The 24712-nt window shown below is 39.1% G+C and overlaps 1 protein-coding gene and 1 long non-coding RNA gene across 4 annotated transcripts in view; one reads left to right on the top strand and one right to left on the bottom strand.

Moving 5' to 3' along the window:
• Positions 1-1594: 1594 nt before the first annotated feature.
• Positions 1595-24712, top strand: part of cacna1ib (calcium voltage-gated channel subunit alpha1 Ib) — a 439141-nt gene continuing 416023 nt past the window's right edge. For 2 of the 3 annotated variants that reach the window (XM_023954667.2, XM_078943263.1), the window contains exons 1-2: positions 1596-2470; positions 18613-18746. In XM_023954667.2, the coding sequence (XP_023810435.2) occupies positions 2330-2470; positions 18613-18746 (275 nt within the window). In that variant the 5' untranslated portion in view covers positions 1596-2329. Of the gene's footprint in view, positions 2471-18612; positions 18747-24712 lie in introns of all 3 variants that reach the window. The other variant, XM_078943410.1, reaches the window with a different exon arrangement.
• On the bottom strand, positions 21480-23141 carry LOC144994033 (uncharacterized). The gene is made up of 3 exons (XR_013657409.1): positions 22761-23141; positions 22321-22382; positions 21480-21675 (listed from the first exon to the last, which is right to left on the bottom strand). It is a non-coding gene; the product is annotated as an uncharacterized LOC144994033 (long non-coding RNA).

The following is a 24712-nucleotide window of genomic DNA, read 5'->3' as shown; positions in this document are numbered from 1 at the left end:
ACTTTATACACAACACATTAACTCACAACACAACACATTAACTCACAACACAACACATTAACTTTACACACAACACATTAACTCACAACACAACACATTAACTATACACACAACACATTAACTTTATACACAACACATTAACTCACAACACAACACATTAACTCACAACACAACACATTAACTTTACACACAACACATTAACTCACAACACATTAACTTTACACACAACACATTAACTCACAACACAACACATTAACTCACAACACAACACAACACAATAACTCCCAACACAACACATTAACTCATGGCCCAGAAGGGTCACAACACAACCCATTAACTTACCTCACAACACTTTAACTCACAACGGAAGTAAATCAGCAATGGAAGTGCTTTTATTCTGAAATTTCCACTGGGCTGAGCGGCTAACTACCTAACAGAAAGTAATGTCACAGTGAGCTGTGGAGGGAGCATGTTATTGCTACAAGAGAAGCTAGCAGCAGTGTTGCCAGAAACTTTCTCTCTATTATGGTTCTCTTTCCTCGCGCTGCACGCGCGCTCCTCTCCTCTCCTTTCCTTTCCTTTCCTCCGCTTCCTCCTCTCACACGCACGTGCGGTCCCCAACACACACGAACACACCCACTCCGGAACACTAGACACCAAGAATGTGGAGAGATGGAGAGGAGAGGAGCGCACGCACGCAGCGTGTGTGTTGGTGACTGCACGTGCCTGTGGGAGAGGACGGAGCAGAAGAAAGGAGAGGAGAGGAGCGCGCGTGCAGCGACAGACGGGGTGTCAGAGCGGAGGGAGGAGTGTGCGTTCATATTGTGTGTGTTTAGAGGAAGGAGAACCATAGTAAAGACAGAGTTTCTGGCAACACTGCTGCTAGCTTCTCTTGTAGCAATAACATGCTCCCTCCACAGCTCACTGTGACATTACTTTCTGTTAGGTAGTTAGCCGCTCAGCCCAGTGGAAATTTCAGAATAAAAGCACTTCAATTGCTGCTTTACTTCCGTTGTGAGTTAATGTGTTGTGAGGTAAGTTAATGTGTTGTGTTGTGACCCTTCTGGGCCATGAGTTAATGTGTTGTGTTGTGAGTTAATGTGTTGTGTTGTGAGTTATTGTGTTGTGTTGTGAGTTAATGTGTTGTGTTGTGAGTTAATGTGTTGTGTTGTGAGTTAATGTGTGGTGTTGTGAGTTAATGTGTTGTGTTGTGAGTTATTGTGTTGTGTTGTGAGTTATTGTGTTGTGTTGTGAGTTAATGCGTTGTGTTGTGAGTTAATGTGTTGTGTGTAAAGTTAATGTGTTGTGTGTAAAGTTAATGTGTTGTGTTGTGAGTTAATGTGTTGTGTGTTAAGTTAATGTGTTGTGTTGTGACCCTTCTGGGCCACCGTACAGAAATACAGAACTACTGCGGAAGCGGCTGTCTCACAAGCTGCCGGTACCGGGAGAATCTTTGAATGATCTCATGAACCCTGAATGAAAACGTGATTGCCAATGTTTTTGTGGAACTCTTCATAATAAATTAACCTGATCTCTCAACAACACCTGCGTCTTCCAAGCATTGTACAGTAAATGACAAACATAGACACCGCTCTATTCAGCGATCAGGCTAAAAACATTAGCTGAAAGCTCCTCCCACATGCGGCCGCAGCATCGAGCTCAGGAACACATTTTTGGATCTCTGTCTGCCAGCGTAACAAGCGAGCGAGCTCTGCCAGCTCCAGGCTGCTAGCTGGCTGGCAGACAGAGAGGTGTCACTAGCAACACAAAATGCTACATGGCTGCAGACGTATTCATCAAATGTGAGGAGTACTAGGGTTTCCAGACAAACCATTTGAAATCTACTCCACCGCTTGGACTTGAATGCCATCTTGGCCTCTTGAATGCCATCTACAAATAACCAAATTGTTTTTTGTAAATGGCATCATAGAACCCATTATCATCCCCCATTTTCCCCAGTACACCCCCAACTATCAGTTCATGGATGATAATGCTGCCGCACATGGTGCCAGAATTGTCAAAACTGGACCTCAGGAAGTGGGAGTGCTTCATATGGTATGGCCAATCTCCCCTGACCTGAACCCCACAGAGAACATCTGGGACCAGTTGAAGCAGAGACAGGAGGATGTTACCTCCCCTTAAGTGACCTGGAGAACTCCATGTAGTCCCTTAGAAAATGATTATAAACTGATAATACTAATCATTGAGAAGATGCATTTCTCTTTGAGCAGTTCATCATTGTATCTCTTTTCATTGACCTGTATCCCAACTTTCATGTTGAATTTAATTATGGGTTGTTACATTGATAGCCCAAACCCTCTATGATCAAATGTTGTCCTTAACCTGTTGCGTTTCTACATGGTTTGAACGTGTGAGCATGATGGTGATCTTGCTGAACTGTGTCACCCTGGGAATGTACCAGCCGTGTGAAAACATTGACTGCTCTTCAGAACGCTGCCAAACACTACAGGTGAGTTACAATTCAATCAACCACATCAAGAGCAATCACTTGTGTTGTATTATATTGATGGACCAACATTCAGAATTATATTCACTCCTTTAAGGAGGCAGTGCCAGGCCTAACAACCCTGATATTATTTACATGCATACATTACATATCCCATGGTTACGTGGGGTCTGTACTTGTCACTTTTTATATAGGGGTTGATTAGTGAAATCCCATCCGCATGCTTCTTTGATTGATTTAAGAGAGGTAATTTGAAAAAAAGTCTAATTTCACCACATGATGTGCCATCAATAATAGTCAAAGGAAACAGACTGCCTATTGTATTCAATGTACACTGTGTAGACTAGATAAAATAGGCACAGGCTGATGATTTAATAGTCGTCATCCGTCTCACTTTAGGATGTACAACTCCAATCATGTTTTGATCTACTGTATTTTGAAATTGTTCTCAGTGGTCTATTAATTATCATTATGCAGTAAAACCTGTGTCGTTTTCTAGGCCATATATTGAGAGTGGCTGGAAAAAATTGCCTCTAAGTTGTAGGCTGGACCATTGCCGTAGAGTAAGTCTGCCCCACTTCCCATCATCCCTTTGTCTATGCCCTTTCCCGCTAGCTAACAGCCCCTCACAGCCAAAACTTAACATTACCGGTGCAACAAAAATGGTGAACTATGCTAGAGCTATCCAGCTGTCCAGTTTTTTTAACCAGATGCCAGCTCAGACAGGGAAAACAAAGATGTACAAGGATCTAGTTGTTTATAAGTGGATGCATCACAATGGAGCTGGTGGCCTGCAAATTGTATATCTTTGAGGTCATACCAACAAGCTTTTTTAAATGGTATTTTTTCGTTTACTCCTGATTTGCGGTTAGAAAAATAAACAGCTTAGAATGAAATTTTAAGTCTAATTTCCTTTATGTATGTTCTTCATCAATGCCACAAGATCATGTTGAAAACACAATTATCATTAGAGTGGGTCTTTAAAAAGTCAAAAGTCTCACTAGTAAAAATAAATAAATAAAAGTAAACAAAAGCAACACTGTAGTAAAGTTAACTTAAAGTCCCATTAGTTGTCACACACCTAGGTGAGTAAAATGTGTTCCCCACATTTGACCACTTGGGGAGCGGTGAGCTGCAGACACATCCATGCTTGGGAACCATTTGGTGGTTTAAATAAATGTAAAATATAAACAACACAACAAAAAATCCTGGCTTTGTATACAAATATGTGGCTTTTTAAAGGATTCTCTCCGCTCTCTGATGAAGCTGTCAGGGACTGGTGGTGTTCGACCCAATATACAGGAGACCAGGCTTGGAGGTGGAAAATTAAACATTTAATAAACTTGAGGATAAAAACAAACGACGAGACAAAAAAGTGACGCAACAGAACAGAGCAGATGACCTGACAAGGAAGAACTAAAAAACCTACACTTAAATAGACTGAAGGTAATTGACTGAAATAAAGAAAGCTATGACTCATGACAAACCTGAAACTGGTGTGACTGAGGGACAGTTCAAAACAGAACATGACCAAAAACCATAACATAACTGACTAAAACCAAACCAAAGTTCACAATCCACAGAAGCAGGGAGGGGAGGGACAAGGTGTGAGCAGCAGTATGCCATTTACACAGGCAAACATTGTTGCCAGATTGGGCAGTTGTCTGCTCAAATCGCAAGTGTTTTAGCTCAAATTGGATGTTTCTTTGCCCAATCTGGTAACACTGAAGACAGATAGACACTGCGCTTGCATGAACTCCGTAAGTAAATTCAAGCTTGTTATAGTACATGTTAAAGAAAAACTGTGACGAAAGTATCAATCTTACCATACTAGTATCAATCCTTCACTTTGGTACTGATACTATCGATACTCAGGTTGATCCGCGGGAAGCTGGAAACCGGGTTGGTTTCTTTGGCAGATGTTTTAAAAAAGTTGTTTAAAATGTTGTTGTGTAAATGTTGTTTAAAAGAGCGCATGATTTTTCTCTGATGACTCCAGGTTCATCCCACATTCCAAAAATATTCAAGATGCATTAACTGACCACACAGAATTAGCCCCCCGTTTGATTAAGTGTGAGAATGTCAGTTTGTGGCCCCGTGACCATGAACAAAAATAGGTGGGTAAAGTAAATGGACAGATAAATACCCATTACTTACTTTTTTGCCAAGCTAGAATTAGACACTACATATCTTCAATTATATATCTTTAGTAAAATTGCTTATCAACTGCTTACCTCTGTTTCACTAAAGAAAGCAGGCCACCATTCCAAATCCTCTGTCACTATTGGCTACATCTCCTCGATCTCCTTCCACCTCAGGGAGAAAGTGAGTGCCATTTTTAGTTTTAAGAGCAGATGATCCTTACTCCTCTTTTGTGACTCCCCAAGTAGAGCCAGTCTTTCTTGTTCCAAAGAGTCATCACTGTGGTTATTTGGGGCATCCGGGATGTTAAATGGTAAATGGCGTATACTTATAAAGCGCATTTCTACCCACAAGGCCCAAAGTGCTTTACAGTCACAGTCCCATTCACCCATGCACACGCACATTCACGCACTGGCTGATTACGATCATGGGTTCACCGCCCTACCGCTACACCACGGCCCCCCAATATGTTCTTGCTTTCTCCCCGTTTTGCTATCTTCAAAGGACATGGATCTTTTCAGCTTTTTCTTTTTCTGTTGATGCTGACCTCGTTACAGCCTGCCTAACACAACTTGGACCTGTAATTACCAAGTTTGTATTTAATGCTCATCTTCCATCCATCACAACCTGTTCCACTGCCTCGTTCTTGAAGGCAGCATTGTTTGGTGACAAGACCACAAGCTACAGATTCAATCTGGTCATGGTCAGGTTAGGCTGCATACCTTCTTTGAAGGCCCAAAGCACTTTAGGGTCACAGTCCCATTCACCCATGCAGACACACACACATTCGCACACTGATGGCGGTCCCACTGCTAAACACTGGCACCAGAAGCAAGGTGGGGTTCAGTGTCTTGGGCAAGGACACTTTGACATGGGTGGGCCGCCCCAAAGTCTGGGTCCTTTTACTGGAGTGTGAAACTGCCTTGAAGTTGCAGATTTTCACAAAGGTTGTTTCCAAGTGGGCTACAGATTCAGATACCTCAGGAAGAGCAACTTTGTGACTAATTTTGGGGAGACCTTCACCAACAGCAACTATCCAGCCTTGTTGAAATGAAAAAAATACATAAAAACACATAAGGGATTTTTTTTTTTATGTAAATGCTACACCCAAAAAATAAGCTCGTGCTGGTTTGCGGCGCCTTCCGTCCGTGAAACCAGGGTTCGACTCCGGGCTGCTCCCTGTTCCCTTCTCTACCTCTGTGCCGGTTCCAAGCCCGGTTTGAGAAGGTTGCGTCAGGAAGGGCATCCGGCGTAAAACATTGCCAAATTTACCATGCGACTTGTTCGCTGTGGCGACCCCTGATGGGAGAAGCCGAAAGTGGAAGAAAGAGTCAATAGTTTAAAGACTAAAATTAGAGTTTTATTGAGAAAGTCAGACTTGCACAGCATGATCATGAGAGAAATATGCTGCTCACCTCCAAATCAACTACTACACTTACCTGTATCAGCAGGAGCAAAACCAACATAAGTTGTGATGTAATTTTAAATTTAGGTAAGTAAATGCTTACCATGTTACAACAAACAACACCACAGACGAGTGCCAATTTAAGCATCTTTTATTAGTAAAAAAAAATGAAAAAATGTTGCAACATCAATGAAGCAGGTACACTTGTGGTGTCAGTAGATTCTTCCATGCCACTGTGTATGTAACCAGTGGTTTAGAGCTTCCAAATCCAAAACCTGAGATCCCTAAATTGGTCCAGGTACCAAGAAGATACAAATAATTATTTTATTTGTTTCTCATATAAGTTGGACTTCTAAAGCACTACACACAACAGCCATCTGTCAAATCTTACAACCCTGACTTGTGGCCGAGTCGAGAGGTTTGCCCATCCCTGGTAAAAGTGCACAATGTACTACATCTACATTATGGTTCCACCAACATCTAAAGTGATTTTCTTTTGAAATAGGCCCAGTGCTTATTGTGCAGGAGTAGCATTACTGAACAGTTAAATTTTACAACACAAAAATAAAACAACTTTACTTTTTACCTAAATTATCACAAGTTTCTTTCTTGTGAGACAAACTGCTTTTAGAGTCTGTTCCAGTGTCAGTATCTCATTTCTTGACCTGGTTCTTGCCAGAGTTTGGACCAGGTACTACAAGGTAACTGACCAACCATCTGCTGTGACTGAATCCACTGTCCGGGATGTGCTGGTAAATGCTGACTTTAGAATCTTTTCTCAGTCCTTAACATGGGAGGATTCAGTTAGAAAAGTCTGCTCGAGTCAAAGCACAGCGTTGCAATGGTTCATTTCTTTGACATTCAACACATCTAGCTATTTTGCTTCTTTAGCAATTACTCCCACAATAAAAAGTTTGTTACCTTTTAAAAAATGAAATATCACTTACTGTAGTCATATATGTGAATTAAAAATATTAGTGGGACTTTTTAAAATAACTAAATTACGACATTAAAATGTGGGGAACTCCTGCATTTTCGGAGAGGATTTTGCCCTAAACCGTCCATAAAAAATTTGCAACAAAATGTAAATGTTGTTCATATGTTTACCATAATATATAAAAAAAATGTGGTGGGAATCATTTCCAACATCTTCGAATTAAAATAAATATGAGGAAACACTTACCTGCACTGGGTGCTTAGCTTCCGATTAGCACTTCAAAGTCCAAACTTGAAAAGTTGGAATTCTTGCTTTCCACAAAAAAAAGAAAAGAATAAAAGTTAGCAGAACTTCAGCAAGTTGTGGTGAACTCCATCTTGAAAGCATAAGTTGTGACAACTTATAAAGTAGTGTTGCAGCACTCAACTATGGTTTGTCGTACTCACCTAAATTATTAGGGTGAGTAGAACTTAAAAGGATTTTTCTTGTCAAAATATCAAAGTTAGGTTTTTACAGTGTACCATAATCATGGATGCTCTTCTCTGCTGATTCCATGCTACTCTTTTACAAACCCTTTTTCTGGCATATGGTCTTTTTGGTCCAATACATGATTTTTCTCTCATACCTCAATATCTTTTCTTGTTATGTTGCTAACAACAGAATCTCTTCTCACTTGTGTCAGAGGTGTCATGAGTGGGAGTAACATCTGCTTAGCAAGTGTGCACTCATATGTTGGTGTAAAACATTTCTTAAATAATCCTGTCTTTCACATTCTTGCACATTCACACTGTAGAAATGTATGTTTTTGTATCTTATACTTTATTAGGTTGCAGCTTAATCTTTAGTGTGAAGTGAACTCATTTTTAATTCTCAGGACTTATTCTTCTGTGACATTTCTTTAGTTTACATATGCAGCTGCAAAGCTTTCTCCCCTGCACACCCCTGTGAAAGAAATAGAATGTTCTTTGTGCAAATCTAGGAGTTTTCCAGAGATGCAATAAATATGCCATGGACTACATTTCTACCATCTGGGTTGAAGATCTTATCCTTGGGAAAGTGTTCAGATTCGTGTTCTCATGTGGAGGTTGGAGCTGACCTCTGCCCTGGATGCCGGTAATGGAACCTTAGGTTATCCAGGAATGATTTACTCTGACCTGATGGGGATTCTTTTCATCGGGGAACCGAGTTCACCTTCCTATCTGGTCCGACGTCAGGGCGGAGCGAATCCAGAGGCTGATACTCCAGCTATTGGCCGGTAAAAGCAGGAGGGACATCTGCCGACGTATCAGAGCGACCAAGGGAGGAGATTCGGCCGCCATCCTGCTTCTGGAGGAGGACATTCAACACACATCTTAAAAGACTGTTTTGGAAGACTTTTGTTGTGCTCAAGACTACCTACGAGTAATTCGCATGTAACTTATGCGTCTGTAGGTATTTTAAATTGAGAATCCAGATATCTGCAACAATGTCTTTTAATCTGTGTTAGAACTTTTGTCAGGGCAATAAACTTCGTTTATTTTTAATCTGGTTGAATCCGTGGTTTGCTTTAACTCTCGACTATTTAACACGCACGGATGGAAAGATCTAAAAAGCGGAAGATTTCTTTCCTACAACACAGATTGTGCAGGAAACACACATAGATGATTGATCCAACCCCCTAACCTAGTGTGTGTGTGTGTGTGTGGGGGGGGGGGGGGGGGTGGCTGTTGAGTTGAACCTAATAGAAATTGTCCTCCAAGTATCTATACGACCTATTCACCTATTCAATACCACCATGGGTTTAGCGAGCTACTTCCCCACAATCAGTACTCTCTGCTCTGAAAAGTCAAAGATCAATTCCATTCTGCTTAATGCTGCTTCACTGGCATTGTACACAAGTTGTAACAAATTTAGAGGGTATTCAGACTGGGAAAACCGTTTGTTCCGGATCGAGTCTGCTTAATTTGGTTTGGATCGATCTCTGAACCTTGCAACTGGCCTCTAATCAGACTGCTGTCAAAGGGGCTTCCCTGATTCGAACCAAAGCTAGTAAACAAAACCATGTGAATAAAAATCTCTTCACTCATTGGTCAGAAATTACAAGGGCGGAGCAAAGCAAATAAAGACAGAAATTATGGAAATCCTGCACTTTGCAGTCGTTTGCAGGGTCGTTTATTCGATCTTTATAGTTTGCTGAGCAATTTTAAAGGCCTACATCAACAACAGGGATAACTAAATACTGCTGCTTTGGTACGGTTATGTCATGACTAGAACACGGGACGGACCCAGATGCTGAAACCCAGAAGGCGGAGACAGGTAAGTGAAAGGTAAGTAAGACGTTTTATTGAGCTCTGGATGATCATGGCGAGGCAGTGGGTAACGTGGCTGCGGATCTGGACTGGAGGCTCCGGCACCGTATGTGGCGAGCGGCCTGGGCGAGGGGCGAGACTGAGTTCATTGCTGGAGTTCTTGAGGAGCTGAGGAGCTGGCTGAGATTGCTCCAATATTGCTGGCTATTTTTGTTGCACTGGTAATGACTGGGGGTGTCAGGGTCTGTAAGCTTGCGGTAGAGCATGTAAACAGAGAACTCTCAGCAATGGGATTAGGACGAGTAGCAGGGTTTCTCCATGCCAATGTTCCCACACCCAACTCAGATTCCTAATGAACTACTGTCACTCTGCAGAAACTTTGTCCTAGAAAATGAAGTTTTTTTATTTTGGCTGAAAACTGCATAATCATTATTAAAAGACCACTGGGAACAATTTTCCAATAGATCAAAAATCTGCTCTGTTTACATCTAGATCTGTAGGCTTGTTTGCATTGTTACTAATTAAGTGATTGGTCCATTTAGTCTGCCATCCTACAGAGTGTCCCTGAACAAGACACTGCACCCTCCCTGCCTCCGATGTGTGAATGCGTCAATTGTCCCTGTGATGGTCAGAGGGGCCATAGGCGCACACTGGCAGACACGTCTCTGTCAGTCTGCCTCAGGGAGCTACATCAGTAGCTTACCATCACCAAGAGTGAATGAGGAGTGAATGATTAATGGATACATTGTAAGCGCTTTGAGCGTCTGGACAAGCGCAGATTAATCCAATCCATTATTACTATTAACATTCAATAAACCTCTACTGTAAACAGACATTAAGGTGCTGAGTGCTGGGACTGGCCCTTGTGAAGTTAGTCTGTGGACCTCACTAAACCATTCAGTCATCTGTTTGATCTTGTTCAAGTTGTCCTGAAACTTAATTTTGTGTGCCAGTGAAAACAGTACATATGATAAATAAATGAATCTGAATCAGATAAAAACAACAAAAAAACACAAAATTTACTGACTTCAAAGGTGATACATGCATTCATGAGTTAGAAAGAGAATAAACATAAAAGGTCAATAGTAATGGCATTTTGGAAAAATGCTGGGTACAAGGATCAAAGCACAATTTAAAAGTTAAAGTCCAGTCCAAAGAGTCCATTGCATCAGAAAGAGTAGACTAGTCTGAAAAGATGAGTTTCGAGGCAGAAAATAAAGTGAAGGTATGAGTCCATTAACTGGAGGTCAGAGGGAAGGGAGTTCCAGAGTTGTGGGGCAGATCCAGTGAATGTCCTGCTCCCCATGGTGACAAGGTGGGGGGTGGGAATAACAACTTGAAGGGAGACCAAGGACCTGAGGGAGTGGGCGGAACTGGTGACTTGAAATGGGTTCGAGAGATATGGGAGGGGCAAGGTTATGAATGGCTTTGTAGGTCAGAAAGAGGATTTTGTAAGTACCCGCGGTTACATGTGCAAAATATCTTGATCGGATCAATGGTCGGATTAAAATTCAACCTTGTAGATGGGATCAGAAAAACTTTTTCCGATTACGTTCACAAGGGTTATGAGAAGGTTTACACGCGCTAACAACATTTAGCCTTTGATGAACATAAAATCCATGCGGGAAATGCTGCAATCTGCATCTTGGCTGTGCGTAAATATGTGGGAATAAAATCAGCCTTTATTTAGTCGGGACACGACTGGAAACACAAATCCACGTGATTGTTTGAACGTTTTCTAAGGACTGAGCGGCATTTCTGCTTTGAAAATTTCACACAGCGCCCCAAAGCCGCTGTGTGAGCTGGACGTCCGAGCTCTGCTCGGACACACGGTTCTCCTGAGTCCGGCAGCCGCTAACCCAGAGCGGCGGGATGAATCCCTGTCCGAAGTGTCCCACACATAACAAAACGCACATGTGTCAAACACAAGTTATAAACCCGGCTGCTCTGCTCAGAGACATAGTTGGCTCGGTCCACCGGCACCTGAGCCACCGCACAGGGTCCAGACGTCATGGGGCACGAAGCGCTCCTCCCCCGCACCCCCCTCATGAGGGGTGTAAGAGAGGGGAGAAGCGAAGAGCCAGCGGGGCGAGTGCGGGGCGAGTGCGGGGCGAGTGCGGAGCGGCGCTTCGCACTGGGCGTCCGCAGAGCAGCCGGTCGGTCCTGTTTGAGTTCTAAAGCCTTCTCTTCCGTCTATGCATGAAGTTACACAACAATGAACAATGATCGGATCAACAATCGGCATAACCCACCTATCTCAATCGGAAAGAAATTTTGATCCGAACGAGTCTGATCGGGGCAGAGTATTCCGAACGGTGTGTTTACATGACTCATTTTTCTTCCGATCAGGCGTTCTTTCCGATTACCTTTGTCCATGTAAACGCAGCTAGTGATTGGTAGTTGATGGGTAGCCAGTGAAGCTGCTTGAGTGCGATGTGATGATGTGTGTGGCAGAATGTTGAACCAGTTGAAGTTTGTTGAGAGCTTTTTGTGGGAGTCTAAAGAGGCGTTAGTTACAACAACCCAGGCGAGAAGTGATGAGGATATTAACCAGTACTGCAGTGAAAAGAGGACTGAGGGAAGGGCGGAGACGGTGGATGTTATGAAGGTGGAAGTAGGTGGTGCGGGTGACACTGTTGACCTGGGAAGTGAAGAAGAGAGTGCTGTTCAGGATGACAGCTGGGTGCTTAACTGGAGAGGAGGGAAAAATAAAGGATTGTCAAAGGGGATGTCAAAGTTATAGATTTTACTGAAAATGGACTTGGTACCTGTGAGTGGAAGATCTGCTTTATTGCTGTTACATTTAGAAAATTTGAGGTGAGCCAATATTTTTTTAATAGAATGAAGCAGGTAAGGAATGCATGTGAGGGAGTAGAGTCTGGTTTTGTTCAAATGTATAGGAAGGGGAAGAAGGTAGAGGACAAACAGCATGGGTCTCAGGGCATAGCCCTGCAGCTCATCTGTGGTGATTGCAACTGTTGGGGAAGTGAATTACTTTAGTTGGATAATCTGAGTACGACTAGAAAGATAGGAATGAAACCAGTTGAAGGAAGTGACGCTGATGATGGTAAGTCTGTTCATGAGGATGGGGTGAAAAATGGTGTCAAAGGCCAAGATCAGATCCAGCAGGAGAAGGATGGAGAGTAAGCCAGAGTCACCAGTCAGGAGGAGGTCATTGGTAATTTTTAGAAGGGCTCTTTCAGTACTGTGAAGTCGGTGGAAGCTAGAATGGAAAGAGCCCTGAGGGCAAAGCTTAGGGACACACAGAAAGTGTAATGGGGTAGAAGCATCAAAGCAAGAAATTCTTACAAAATAAATTCAAAATTTTCCACATATTTAAATATTTGAATGCATTAAGTGTTCATTCAAACATACACACACTCTCAAGCACACACACCTGCAGGTATATCCAGGGGCGCATACCCAATTTCATAGGGGTCAGCAGAAGTTTAAACCAGAATGAGCTTCTACGTTTTTGTGACTTTAATAGTTTAATTATTCCTACCTGAAGTCATCTCTGCTCTTTTCTATCAGATGCATCACCAACCTCATGTCTGTCTGCTTCACCTCTTGCCTGTGTTCTTCTCTTCTAAATCATATGGCCAAGCAAGAATTATTTCATGTTTTAAATAAATAGAACATCTTGCTAATGCATGTGTTTTTTAAATGAAGAATACTATTAAAAAATGACTGACTTATGACTGACTGACCATAAGACCAACCTGTTTCTTTCCTCCATCTGTCCTGATTCTTTTTCTCTCTTCTCGTCTTTCTCACCATCCTCACAGCTGTATGATATAAACTTTGTGTTAGGAATATTTTCAAAGAATACAGTGAATAAAATATATGTAAAAATAGAAACATTTTTCATTTTAAATTATATTTGTGTTGGATATCATTTAGTGGTGTAATAGAATAGAATAGAATTTTTTATTGTTGTTAAACATCTCCAAATGTTCAACTACAACCCAAAGTGTCGTTCAGACAAAGTGATATTAAAAGCAAAAGGCTGTAAACTAAATTAACATCTAGTTAAATCAATAATTTAAAACAAAATCAGCACAAACAAGCTCCTTTTTTCTCTTCATTATCATTGATACTGTAAATCCTGCTCAGTACAGCTACAAGACACTTTTGTGACGTTTTTCTGGTAGCTTTAACCAGGGGGGTATTCCAGAAAGCATCTTTAAACTACCCTGATTTTAAGCCTAAACTCTGGCTGAAATCCGCCTGAACTTGCTTACTCTGGGTATGTGGATTCCAAAAGACTGGATTTGAGTTAGCGTAATTACGCTCGACTTGCTAACCCTGGGTTAATGCGTGTTCACGGCAAGTACATAAAGACATTCTCAATGGATCGCTGATTTCCGGAGTCACCATGGAAACGCGTGGAGAAAAGAAGAGAGCGCTATACTTCAGTGCGACGGAGTTGGAGATTTTAATGATGGTGTATGAAGATTATACGCCCATCACAAAAGTAATACGGCTTTATCATCAAAAGAAAGAGTTTCTGCTTGGAGAAAAAGAACGGACAAAGTAAACGCACAAGTTTCTATCTCATTTCATTTCTATTTTCATTTGACGCTTATCCAACTTAAATGAATTACTTCTATTGGTAAAAAGTAATTGAGTTAAATTTATTCAACCAAATTTCTTACATCTATCTGAGTCAATATTTTTTTACAACTCAAATTTACAAATTAATGTAACTAAATGTCATATTACTCCAATTCAATTAAATGTTTTTACATCTTAATTCATTGTACTTCTTGAATTCTCATATGTCTAAGTTTGAGCCTGCAGATATTCTCATTTTTACAACAATAAAAAGAAGGAAACAAGATAGATTTGCAGTATTAAGTAATGTGCCATTTCTTTGACTTTAACATTATATCCCTGGACAGTAGGGGTGCTAAATAAAGTCATCATCCTCTCCCTCCCTCTCACTCAGAGGGAGGTGCAGAAAGTATTAAATATAACAGTGCAAATAACTAGACAATACACAGTAAAACAGCTATACAAATAAACACATTTGGTCAAAAAGCCACACTTAAACCCAAATCCGTCCAGACAGGCAAAGGGAATGGTATTCCACAATTCCTTGCGGTGCCGATCTAACAGCAGCACCAAAGTTACACCTACTTAATTGAATTAATTTAAATGAAAGTAAAATAACTGTCTGACAACTACGTGTTATTTTTAAGCTGACTGAACACAAAAAGATTATGTATCTTAACTGAAGCAAATAATTAAGTTAGATCAATGTAAAAAGTTAATGTTTACAACATCCATACGTGGTCTTATCACCCTTTCACGGTGGAAAAAGTATTATCTGAGGTTCTTCATCCACTAAATCATCTTCAAATGGACACTTCATGCTGCTAACCTTCAACTAAATCTGCTCCAGACCAAGTTATGTTCAGAGCATGAGTTGCTATAGCAACTTGACATACCCTGAAACATACCTCCATTTTTGGAACCGAAAGCTGAGGTTATTCACTTCCTTAGCCTCAAATTTACCGTGGTAACTAGCATAACCTGCTCTCTGGAATACCCCCCTGAATGTTTCCAAACCTGCTTTTAACACTGCTATAATGTACCTGCTGTCTCTCAACCATTTAGAGAAATTTTTCTTCATTCACACTCTGCTGGGACTTCCTGATAGGTTTATTTTGCAGCAGCCGACTTGTCAAAAATAAAAATTGTTTTCATTCAGATCATGCAGTATCTAATAATAATTTTAGGTCTAATTATCCTAAGTTTGATATGTCATTGTGTATAACTTATGATTGTATTGTTTTTGTGTGTTGTTCTTTTTTGATTGCATGAACCATTTAAAGCAATCAAAATCAATTTAAAAAAATAGTACAAGGACAAAAACAAAGGTGATGTTTAACAACCGGTTACACATTGAGCCTAATGCCACAAAAAAGATCAATTTTCAGGTTGAGAGCAATCTCATTGAACCTTTTTAATGTTGATCCTTCAATTCATTAAATGGCCTGGTTGTAAAGTGTTCTTTTCAAGGTTTTATTTAAAGTTATTTACATTCTAGGTATACATAATACTTCATTACCTTAATAACCCTAAATGTGTCTACACACTGGCTGCTGCGACTTATGTTTAAGCAGACACTTTGAATCAGAGGCGCTCCTTTTTTTTTTTTTTTTTTTTTTTTAAATAAAAAATAAAAAAAATAAAATAAAAAAAAAAAAAATAAAAAAAAAAAAAAAAAAAAAGAATCAGAGGCGCTCCTGGCTAGTTTAACGAATGTTTGTTTGATTTTGCGCCCTGGGCGACCGCCACACTGCTTTCAATAAAAAGGTCTATGTAAATGTCAATCGGTATTTCAAGCTTTCACGTTCAGAATGCTTGCATTCGCTATGCAAAGTCCGGGCTCTATGTACAGAACAGGTGTCATCATTCACGCCCTGGAAGTTCAACGGTTGAACTTATTGGTGGCTTATAATCGCGTTTATGCTGAACTTTAACCAATGACAACTCTGTTTTGGTTGTGACGTGTTGGAAGCATCCGTTTAACGACACCGCAGTGCCTACCATCGTAAGGAGAAATTAATAGGTGTGGTTTTTTTGACCTGCTCGAATTCTATCACACCAAGTCTTTAATATATTGGAATAGAGCTAAGAAAGAAAAACCTGGAACAAGATTTGTTGGATATGCACTGCTTCAACATTTCATGTCAAGCCTCATTCGAGTGTTCGTGGTAGATAAGTGCTAGTAAAAAATCAAAAAACAAAAGAAAAAGAAGCCCATCCCTCCCACTCCCTGCTTGGCTCATGCTACACATGTTTTGAAGTCTGTTTTAAGCTCTACAAAAAATCGTACAGCCGTTGAACCCACCTTGACAGTTAAACCAGTTAAACTTTGGCCAAATAGGGACTCGGATTTGGTAGTGACGTTTCTGTAAGTTATGGTAGTGCCAAATGTTTGTAAGTTGATCATGGAGGGGAAATTGCAGTTTGTAACCAGCCCAAATTACATGACACCAAGTCTTTCATATTTTAGGATTAGAGCTGTAAAACAAAAACCTAGAGCAAGATTTGTGAGATTTGCAACACTTCTACATTTCGCACGAAGTCTCTTCCAACTGTAGGTACATGTTCTTGTAACGAGTTGCGACACACCTGTGAGAACACCATTTGTTAAATGTGTTTAAGAAACCCCATTCAGCGATTTCTTAAACGACAGTTACATGCCCGTTGTGTACGTAGAATTACTCTTTTATTTGAGCAAATTAAAGCTCAGTGTACGACATTTTTTGACTGAATACAAATAAAGCTTAGTAGATAAATGTTGTAAAAATTATTTACCATTCAAATTAACTAGAACAAATGAATCTATCATAAATATTTTAGTCCTTATACACTGACCAAAAATATAAACGCAACACTTTTGTTATTGCTCCCATGTTTTATGGTATTAACTCAAAGATGTGAAACATTTTCCACATACACAAAGTAACCAGTTCTCTGAAATATTGTCCACAAATCAGTCTAAATCTGTGATAGTGAGCACTTCTCCTTTGCCAAGACAATCCATCCCACCTCGCAGGTTTGCCATATCAAGATGCTGATTAGACAGCATGATTATTGCACAGATGTGCCTTAGACTGGCCCCAAGAAAAGGCCACTCTGAAATCTATCACACAGCACAATGCCACAGATGTCGCAAGTTTTGAGGGAGCGTCCCATTGGCATGCTGATAGCAGGAATGTCCACAAGAGCTGTTGCTGGGAATTCAATGTCCATTTATCCACCATAAGGCGTCTCCAAAGGCGTTTCCGAGAATTTGGCAGCACACCCAACCAGTCTCACAACCGCAGACCACGTGTAACCACACCAGCCCAAGACCTCCACATCCAGCATGTCCAGCTCCAAGATCGTCTGAGACCAGCCACTCGGACAGCTGCTGAAACAATCGGTTTGCATAACCACAGAATTTCTGCACAAACTGTCAGAAACTGTCTCAGGGAAGTTCATCTGCATGCTCGGCATCCTCATCGAGGTCTCGACCTCAATCCAGTTCGTCGTCGTAACCGACTTGATTGGGCAAATGCTCACATGTGATGGCGTCTGGCACGTTGGAGAGGTGTTCTCTTCACGGATGAATCCTGGTCTACACTGTTCAGGGCAGATGGCAGACAGCGTGTGTGGCGTTGTCTGGGTGAGCGGTTTTCTGATATCAATGTTGTGGATCGAGTAGCCCATGGTGGTGGTGGGGTTATGGTATGGGCAGGCATCTGTTATGGGCGAAGAACACAGGTGCATTTCATTTATGGCATTTTGAATGCACAGAGATACCGTGACGAGATCCTGGGGCCCATTGTTGTGCCGTACATCCAACAACATCACCTCATGTTGCAGCATGATAATGCACGGCCCCATGTTGCAAGGATCTGTACACAATTCTTGGAAGCTGAAAACATCCCAGTTCTTGCATGGCCAGCATACTCACCGGACATGTCACCCATTGGGCATGTTTGGGATGCTCTGGATCGGCGTATACGACAGTGTGTTCCAGTTCCTGCCAATATCCAGCAACTTCGCACAGCTATTGAAGAACAGTGGACCAACATTCCAAAACCTGATCAACTCTATGCGAAGGAGATGTGTCGCACTTCATGAAGCAAATGGTGGTCACACCAGATACTGACTGGTTGTCTGAGTCCCCTGACCCCCCCAATAAAACAAAACTGAAGATTTCAGAGTGGCCTATTCTTGTGGCCAGTCTAAAGCACACCTGTGCAATAATCATGCTGTCTAATCAGCATCTTGATATGGCACACCTGCGAGGTGGGATAGATTGTCTTGGCAAAGGAGAAGTGCTCACTATCACAGATTTAGACAGATTTGTGAACAATATTTCAGAGGACTGGTTATTTTGTGTATGTGGAAAATGTTTCACATCTTTGAGTTCATACCATAAAAAATGAGAGCAATAACAAAAGTGTTGCGTTTATATTTTTGGTCGGTGTAGGTAGTTTCTGTTCCCTTTTGCAAGGAGTTTGGGGCAAAGTTGAATATTTTCGTCAGAATCTGACGTTTTTAATGTGACTTACTGTTTGCGGAGCAGCATTGAAACATTCTAACAATTTTCAATTTCATTATTCAAACATTATAGTTACTCTTACTTATAAATTGCCTTATCTGTACTTCTACATGTACCACATGACACAAGGGTTTAAATCGTTTCTTGAAAAGGAGTGGGAAGAAGCAAACCTATGTTATTTCAAAGGTCACAATAAAGCAATTCTGCTCATTACAGTAATTCCATTCTTGTTTAAAATTTCTCTTTTATCTTATCTACCTTTACCTTATCTGCCAATCCTGTGTTCTTCTGTCTTCCTTTCAGGCATTCGATGCATTTATTTACATCTTTTTTGCTCTGGAGATGATCATAAAGATGGTAGCTCTTGGAATCTTTGGCCGACGCTCCTACCTTGGAGACACGTGGAACCGACTGGATTTCTTCATCGTCATGGCAGGGTGAGGACATAACATCCTTTTCGTTTAATCCGTCTTCTTTTTAATCTACTCATCCTCATCACTTCATCATCACCAATGAAACTCCCACCGCTGTGCACAGTTAAGGGCTTTATTACCAATTCATGTCTGTATCAAGAGATTCACAGTGAGCAGAACTTTTTTTTTTGTTGCTCAAAGTATGCTCAGCAGGCGACTGGGGTTTAAAAATGTGCAAGTTAGTTAAAACATATAATGATTCTCTCTTTTTTTAGCCTCCCTGTTTATAAATACACAGCATATATATATGTCTCGTCCAATGTGTTACTTTAACAAATGTTTTCTTTTGAAATATTGGGTAACACTTTATATTAAGATTCCTTAACAAGCTTTGTTAACACATTAACAAGCATTATAAATGAATTTATAGGGTGTTAGTAAGACATTTATTAGTACAATAAGTCTAATAAGGTTTATTAAATTACTTAGTTAACACATTTACAAGCATTATTAGGATGTTTTTAAGATGCTAATGATGCATTTACTGATATTTTAGGTGCTAAACAAATGTGTCAGTGTTAATAAGCTTAATAAGATTTATTAACAACCTTTGTTAACAAATTAAGAAGTATTATTTTTGTTTGGGGTTCTAGTAAGATATTTATTAGCATTATTGACGCCTGACACAAGCCTAAGTGTTCATAAGCTTAATAAGTTTTATTAATTAACTTAACAAATTAATAGGCTTTATTAATGTGTCAGATGCTAGTAAGATATTTATTAGCATTATAGATGTCTTGCAAATACCTGAAAGTGTTAATAAGATTTATTAACATCTAAAGTCAGACCATTGTCTTCTAAATCCATATTACTAAACTGCTTATAAGCTTTACAAATGTATTAATTAACTTTGTTAATAGTTTATTAATTGTTTTGCAGCACCTCATCTAAAGTGTGGACGTTTTTTAGCACAAACAACCACAAAGCATAAAGATTGTAAAAAGAACTTTATGACATTAAAACAGACTAAACATACACAAATCGTTCTGTAAAAGATATATAATAATTTAATTCAGACAAATAATTTAAAAAAAAAAACATATATACTGGTGTTGGATGACTAGCATCATAGCTAATAAGGATAAAGTATTAGCATCTATCCTGAGTGAAACATTCATTGCAAATCCCATCACCAGGAGACAATTCTCTGCATTCAATGCCAACTGCATTCAACCACTGTTGCCATGCTTCAAAGTCCACAAGAAAGTTGCACAAGCCAGTAATTTTTGAAGACCGAAGACAATAAACCTACAGGAGCCATGCTAAAGCTAACACGCTAACGACCGACCGGTACAGAATCAAAGATGGGCGGGGCTTTTTTCGTCACCTGTGTGAAAGCAAAGTCTCAGAGGCCATTCAATTGGCTGAAAGTGAGCACGCCTGTTTTGCTGATGAGTTTGATTGACAGATTCATTAGCCAATGGTGACATTAGTTAACCTGCCCATCTTTATTCATAGATGGGCAGGTTAGCGTGTTAGCTTTAGCATGGCTCCTGTAGGTTTATTGTCTTCGTTCTTCAAAAATGACTGGCTTGCGCAACTTTCTAGTGGACTTTGAAGCAAGGCAACAGTGGTTGAATGCTGTTGGCATTGAATGCAGAGAATTGTCTCCTGGTGATGGGATTTGCAATGAATGTTTCACTCAGGATAGATGCTAATACTGTATCCCTATTAGCTATGATGCTAGTCATCCAACACCAGTATATATGTTTTTAAAAAATAAATATTTGTCTGTTTTAAATTATATATCTTTTACAGAACGATTTGTGTATGTTTAGTCTGTTTTAATGTCATAAAGTTCTTTTTACAATCTTTATGCTTTGTGGTTGTTTGTGCTAAAAAACGTCCACACTTTAGATGAGGTGCTGCAAAACAAGGTAACGCTTTCTTTTACAGTAAAGTACTTACAGTGTACTTAAGTGGTATTTACATGGTACTTATAGTGTAACTACTGGGTACTTTCAGGGTACTTACATGGTACTTTTTTATGGAATTTACTGGGTACTTACAGTGTGTTTACATGGTACTTTCTATGGGACTTTACTGGGTACTTACATGGTACTTTTTGTGTCTACTCTGTACTTACATGGTACTTACTGTGTATTTATATGGTACTATTTGGTTCATACCTATGTGGTACATACTGGGTATTTATAATATTCTTACTGGGTATTTACATGTTGTGCAAAGGTGTCTTTTATGGTACTTACCACATGTAAGAACAAGGTAAGTACAAATAAAGTACCTTGACCTTTAGGTCTGCACTCGCTGCACGTTTCATGGTATTTACCATGAATTTACCACAGAAACTACCCCTTAAGTACAGTGAAACTGTAACTGTAAAAGAAAGTCAGCCCTATTTCCACTCAACTACATGGTACTTTCATTACTAAATACTGGGTATGTTCACTTGAATAGTACTTGGTACTTACCCCTTAAGTACACTGAAACTGTAACTGTAAAAGAAAGTCAGACCTATTTCCACTCTATTACATGGTACTTTCAGTAGTAAATGCTGGGTATGTACACGTATTACCATCCCGTACAGTGTACATGAACACACTTGGTCTTCTGACCTCACCACATGAGACAATGCTAACCTGTTGGTAAGGGTAAAGTAACTACATTGTAAAAACATATTCTGGCCTGATTACTTCTTGTAACATGAGGCAAGTTTAAAGAGAAACAAGACAGCAGTGAAAACAACAATCTTTAATATGATACATGTCTGCAGCATACAAAGTGTCATCACAATGAAATAGGTTTTAAGTACAAAACAGTACAAAGGAGCATTCCAAAAAACACATTATTGGCCTGAGGGTCGTGCTTTTTGTCGATCAAAATTCTTTCAGCAGAGTTTGGTAACGGTGCAGGACTTCTTCAGGGTTTGTAACTGCAAGAAAATTCACAATATGAGCTCAAGTGAACATAAAAAGCAGAACGACTTTGATAAAATACAAAATAAATTGTACTTATTTAATCATTTCTGTAATGAGTTTGATAAATTTCTGTGAATTCTTTATAGCTTTGACTGTAATGCTTGAAATTAATCAATTATCCTCATTTATGAACATGACAATAAATTATTCACAACTTTATATTTTAGTTACATAAACAAGAACAACAAAAAAGAAATCAAAGAAAAAAAATCAAAATTGCCATAAAAAAATCAAATTTGTTTAGACAAAGAATGACAAAAGCAAAATGTTTTAATTGGCAATTGCTGTGTGTATTTATTCTTTATAAATATTATTCGCACCTACAATTTGCATTAGCATGAAAAACATTGCAGTGTAAAAGAAAAGGAAAAAAGAAATAAATAGGCAATTTCAAATTCAACACAGTTATTCACAAAAATATGTTTTAATTTTCAAACATTTACATTCACTGTTGGGTGGTATTGTTGTCTCTATCATATTTGAAAATAAATAAATAAATAAAAATAAAATAAAAACGGCGAAAGAAAAGAAAATGGGGAAACGGCATTTAAACTCTTCATTAATGTAAATAATATGTCCACTTGGTGGATTTAGCTTACTTTAGCTTACTCTCCTGTGGCTTCACGGATTCGTCTGGGACGTCTTCTTCACCATAGCTGATCTAAAGCGGTAAAAAGACGGAAGTACGTCATCATTATTTTAAATAAACGCCTTTCTTTGATTTTCCCAGAAAGACGTGCGCTCAGTCAAACGACCACAGAACAACAGACTTTATCATTTAGGCTACGTGCTTGTTTTACAGGTGTCACTCTCCTGGTAAGTAACAAAAATGTTTGTAGATTTTCATTACAAACTTTGAAAATGTATACATGAAATAACTGAAATTATTGCAGCAAGGTAGACAGGCTCTTACGTCACGTTTCAAACACAGAGATAGCGGCTTGAAATCACGAGGTTAGCTTCTTTATAAAGTTTGATCAGTTTAAATATTTACATGTAATTTATCCAATATTTAAAAAAAAAAAAACCACTGGCTTACCTGCCAGATGAAGAGAAATTCAAACTGTTGCGCGCGCCTCGAGGTTCTCCGGATTAATCTGCACGTTCACTTTGGGGGTAGTTGTGCTGCATTCAAGTGCGCTGGGAATTTGCAACTTTACTTCCCCTGCCATACTTAACAAAAACACACACTCGGGGTGTTTTTAGTATTAAAACTAATTATTTAGCCTTGTTGTTTTACATATTTTCCTGACATTATATAATATATATTTAAAAAAGTTCATTTTTAGAACAATATTTAAAAAAAGTTAAGTTTTGAATAATTTATTATCATGTTTTTAAATGAGGATAGTACTTGATTAATTTCAAGCATTACAGTCAAAGCGATAAAAAAATTCATAGAGATTTATCAAACTCATTACAGAAATAATTAAATAAGTAAAATTTATTTTGTATTTCATCAAAGTCGTTATGCTTTTTATGTTCACTTGAGCTCATATTGTGAATTTTCTTGCAGTTACAAACCCTGAAGAAGTCCTGCACCTTTACCAAACTGGACAAAAAGCACGACCCTCAGGCCAATAATGTGTTTTTTAGAATTCTCCTTTGTACTGTTTTGTACTTAAAACCTATTTCATTGTGATGACACTTTGTATGCTGCAGACATGTATCATATTAAATATTGTTGTTTTCACAGCTGTCTTGTTTCTCTTTAAACTTGCCTCATGTTACAAGAAGTAATCAGGCCAGTATATTTTTTTTACAATGTAGTTACTTTACCCTTACCAACAGGTTAGCATTGTCTAATGTGGTGAGGTCAGAAGACCAAGTGTGTTCATGTACACTGTACGGGAAGGTAATAAGTGGCATTTACTACTGAAAGTACCATGTAATAGAGTGGAAATAGGTCTGACTTTCTTTTACAGTACAGTTTCATTGTACTTAAGGGGTAAGTACCAAGTACTATTCAAGTGAACATACCCGGTATTTAGTAATGAAAGTACCATGTAGTTGAGTGGAAATAGGGCTGACTTTCTTTTACAGTTACAGTTTCACTGTACTTAAGGGGTAAGTACCAAGTACTATTCAAGTGAACATACCCAGTATTTAGTAATGAAAGTACCATGTAGTTGAGTGGAAATAGGGCTGACTTTCTTTTACAGTTACAGTTTCACTGTACTTAAGGGGTAGTTTCTGTGGTAAATTCATGGTAAATACCATGAAACGTGCAGCGAGTGCAGACCTAAAGGTCAAGGTACTTTATTTGTACTTACCTTGTTCTTACATGTGGTAAGTACCATAAAAGACACCTTTGCACAACATGTAAATACCCAGTAAGAATATTATAAATACCGAGTATGTACCACATAGGTATGAACCAAATAGTACCATATAAATACACAGTAAGTACAATGTAAGTACAGAGTAGACACAAAAAGTACCATGTAAGTACCCAGTAAAGTACCATAGAAAGTACCATGTAAACACACTGTAAGTACCCAGTAAATTCCATAAAAAGTACCATGTAAGTACCCTGAAAGTACCCAGTAGTTACACTATAAGTACCATGTAAATACCACTTAAGTACACTGTAAGTACTGTACTGTAAAAGAAAGCGTTACCCAAAACAAAACTATTAACAAAGTTAATTAATACATTTGTAAAGCTTATAAGCAGTTTAGTAATATGGATTTAGAAGACAATGGTCTGACTTTAGATGTTAATAAATCTTATTAACACTTTCAGGTATTTGCAAGACATCTATAATGCTAATAAATATCTTACTAGCATCTGACACATTAATAAAGCCTATTCATTTGTTAAGTTAATTAATAAAACTTATTAAGCTTATGAACACTTAGGCTTGTGTCAGGCGTCAATAATGCTAATAAATATCTTACTAGAACCCCAAACAATAATAATACTTCTTAATTTGTTAACAAAGGTTGTTAATAAATCTTATTAAGCTTATTAACACCGACACATTTGTTA

Source organism: Oryzias latipes, chromosome 1, assembly GCF_053564925.1.
Source record: "Oryzias latipes strain Hd-rR chromosome 1, Olatipes_Hd-rR_3.1".
Lineage (NCBI taxonomy): Eukaryota > Metazoa > Chordata > Actinopteri > Beloniformes > Adrianichthyidae > Oryzias > Oryzias latipes.
The sequence above is the reverse complement of the archived record's forward strand: the minus strand, read 5'-3'. Positions and strand labels throughout refer to the sequence as shown.